General features: G+C 43.0%; 1 protein-coding gene across 1 annotated transcript; it reads right to left on the bottom strand.

Moving 5' to 3' along the window:
* Positions 1-874: 874 nt before the first annotated feature.
* On the bottom strand, positions 875-1,450 carry LOC119360731 (agamous-like MADS-box protein AGL80). Its single transcript, XM_037626247.1, has one exon. The coding sequence runs from the start codon at positions 1,448-1,450 to the stop codon at positions 875-877; it is 576 nt and encodes a 191-aa protein (XP_037482144.1).
* Positions 1,451-2,991: the final 1,541 nt, after the last annotated feature.

Below are 2,991 nucleotides of genomic sequence, written 5' to 3'. Positions count from 1 at the left end.
AGACCTCGTCCCGTGTCCGGATGGGACTTTCCTTGGCGTGGAAGGCAAGCTTGGTGATACGATATGAAGATCTCCTCCCATTGTAACCGACTCTGTGTAGCCTTAGCCCTCTCCGGTGTCTATATAAACCGGAGAGGTTTAGTCCATAGGACAAACAACAATCATACCATAGGCTAGCTTCTAGGGTTTAGCCTCTCTGAACTCGTGGTAGATCAACTCTTGTAATACTCCTACCATCAATATTAATCAAGCAGGAGTAGGGTTTTACCTCCACTGAGAGGGCCCGAACCTGGGTAAAAACATCGTGTCCCTTGTCTCCTATTACCATCCGCCTAGATGCACAGTTCGGGACCCCCTACCCGAGATCCGCCGGTTTTCACACCGACAATCATGGCTAATAAAGTGTCGTAATATACACAATTATGCATGTATACATGATAAAAATTGTTTACTCAAAGAGATGTTGAAACTTATCGATTATTAAAAAAATAAACAACATAGAACAAAGAACAAACCATGAAATTCAGATCCAGAATAACAATTTCAACGACTAGAAAAAAATGCCTTCGCTCAAAGAGCCAGGCCGAGACTAAATGTCCCTCCTTATTAACAATGCAATTCCTGCATCTTAACCATGAAAAAAGTAAATAAAATGAGATGATGGGAGATCTTCTCCCTCGTTACATGGGAGCAAAAGGACTCTAAGAAGATGCTCCAGAGTTGGTGTCCCACTACAACCCAAACCTTAGATTGTCAAAAAACTACATCATATCATCATTGGAGAAGCAGGTGTTGGACCTGTTGCTGGCACTGTTGTGGCCTCCATTACTTAGTCATTATAGACCAAGGTGCTGATGTCCCCTTGGACTTGGTGTCAAGCCAACCCATTTACTGCTACTGAAGCACTTGATACATCTTCGGAGGCCCCATGTCGATGTTGTTGGTGACCTATGGCACTTGTGGTTGGAAGACCGATGGGTTCCGAGTTCTGACTGATTTTTGCGATGCGCTCACCAAGGTTCTTGAGGATGACCTCTAACTTAGGGCCAACAAGGGTAAGCTCATGGACGTCGAGGATACCACCAAGCATGGCCTTGTGTAGGAGGATTAAGATCTCACGGTTCTCACGCTCACGTTGAAACTTGTTGGCCTCTTCTTTGAGCTTAGTAATCCGCTGGATGAGAAATTCCTCCTGGCTCACAGTATTCTTGAATTGCACAAGGTCCGGCATGTCCTTGTACCGATTCAGGATCGGCACCGCATCGGCGTGGAATGGGAAGACATCCGGCACCGAGGAACCCTCACCATACACCAGCACACAAGCTTTGGTGTTGCACATGGTGCCCAACTCACCTGCCATCTTCATCAGGCTATTGCGACATTTCTCGAAGGTAACACACCGTCTTGACCTGTTGTGGATGTATCGTAGTGCCACCTTCTTGCGAGCCATTGCCGACCGAAGGGTAAAACTAGAAAGTGGAATGGAACTAACTGGTTTTGTGAGTTGAAATCAAGTCAAGCGGTGTCAATTTATAGGGGCGGATCGGCCAGGATGAGAAAACTGCAACCTTTTGCCTTAATTGTCCGTATCTCTAACTTTGGCGTAAATTTACAACATTCCAATCTAAATCTATATGACACCAGTCATGCTAGGTAGCTCATTAATGTATTATAACAACACAATTTTTCTGTATCATTACGCAAAATCCTTTGGAATCGTTCGAGAGAATAATGGTGAAAATACTATTTTGTAAGCATATGATGAATAAGCACTGGAAAGTGTCTCTCAAAGAACCATGCATCTTTATTATAAAGATATGTGTTTTAGCTACGTTTACAAAATTAATTGTGCATTTAGTTTTCTCTAAAGTTGGATTATTATTCAAACATGTAAATCTTCCCATCACATGTTGAGAAAATATCAATAAATAATGCACATAGATTATCCCAAAATAGTATTGCACAATCAATTACGGATGGGAGCTTACTAATGGAGGGCCTAATGTTGCACCTCGCTGCTTCCTCTCAACTACGAAGAAGATGCCCCCCTCCCCCAAGTGCAAGGGTTTGTGATGGCTCGAGAATTTATGATTATTAGAAGGAGTTCTCATTTGGTTTTCACTGGGGTTCCGTTATTTCTCAGTTATTTCTAATGTTAATCCTTTGAGAGAGAAGACAACTTGTTTTCCATTGTTTTGTAGGAAAATCATGTATGTAAGGAAACCAAAGCGGATTACAACAAATCAAGTCAAAATGGAGCAACTTCCATGCTGGAAGTTTTGTCACCTGGCGCACCAGAGCGAAAGATGGGATTCCATACGGGCACATGCACTCATATGGCCGGCTGTATGAAGTGACGTGCCCTCTCATCTATAGAAGACACATTTGTGAAGGGGTAGACACATCGGAGAAACCTACTTGCCACAACCACATCCAGAAGAGAGAGAGAGAAGAGATTCACAGAAGAAGAATCACCAGAGAGCCTTCTAACTTTGTTCTTCCATCTCCATACTCATACTGATATTCATTTCACCTTCAACATTGTAAGAGGAATTCCAAGTTGTAAGATCAGTGTGTAAACTTTATTCATACACATATGGAGATTGAGACTTATTGAATCATTCATCTTATTATCGATCTTCATGGTATTATCGATATATTTTTTAGGGGTTTATTCTCTGAGATGATTGGCTATTCTATTTCAATGTGTGAGTAATTCCCCTAGGCGTGTGACGATGCCCTGGACTAGGTGGTGCTAAGAACATTGGCTTACCAGTCATGGGTCAGGCCGAGGACCCCGAGACAACCAAAGAATGGGCCATGTTTGGCATGCCCCATGGCATACTCGATGTGGAATCCTACGAAGACTTCACGAACACTTCAAGACACATTTGAATCACTGGCATGCTTATCCCTTAACCGACCTACATGTAACCCTAGGTACCCCCAATGCCTATATAAATCAAGGGGGTTAGACTGCAGGGCTAGATT

Source organism: Triticum dicoccoides, chromosome 2B (genome assembly GCF_002162155.2).
Source record: "Triticum dicoccoides isolate Atlit2015 ecotype Zavitan chromosome 2B, WEW_v2.0, whole genome shotgun sequence".
NCBI lineage: Eukaryota > Viridiplantae > Streptophyta > Magnoliopsida > Poales > Poaceae > Triticum > Triticum dicoccoides.
Note: the sequence above shows the minus strand (reverse complement) of the source record. Positions and strands in the feature narration are given on the sequence as shown.

Coding starts and splice junctions, on each gene's coding strand:
- LOC119360731 (XM_037626247.1), bottom strand. CDS start 1,450: ATGGCTCGCAAGAAGGTGGCACTACGATACATCCACAACAGGTCAAGA.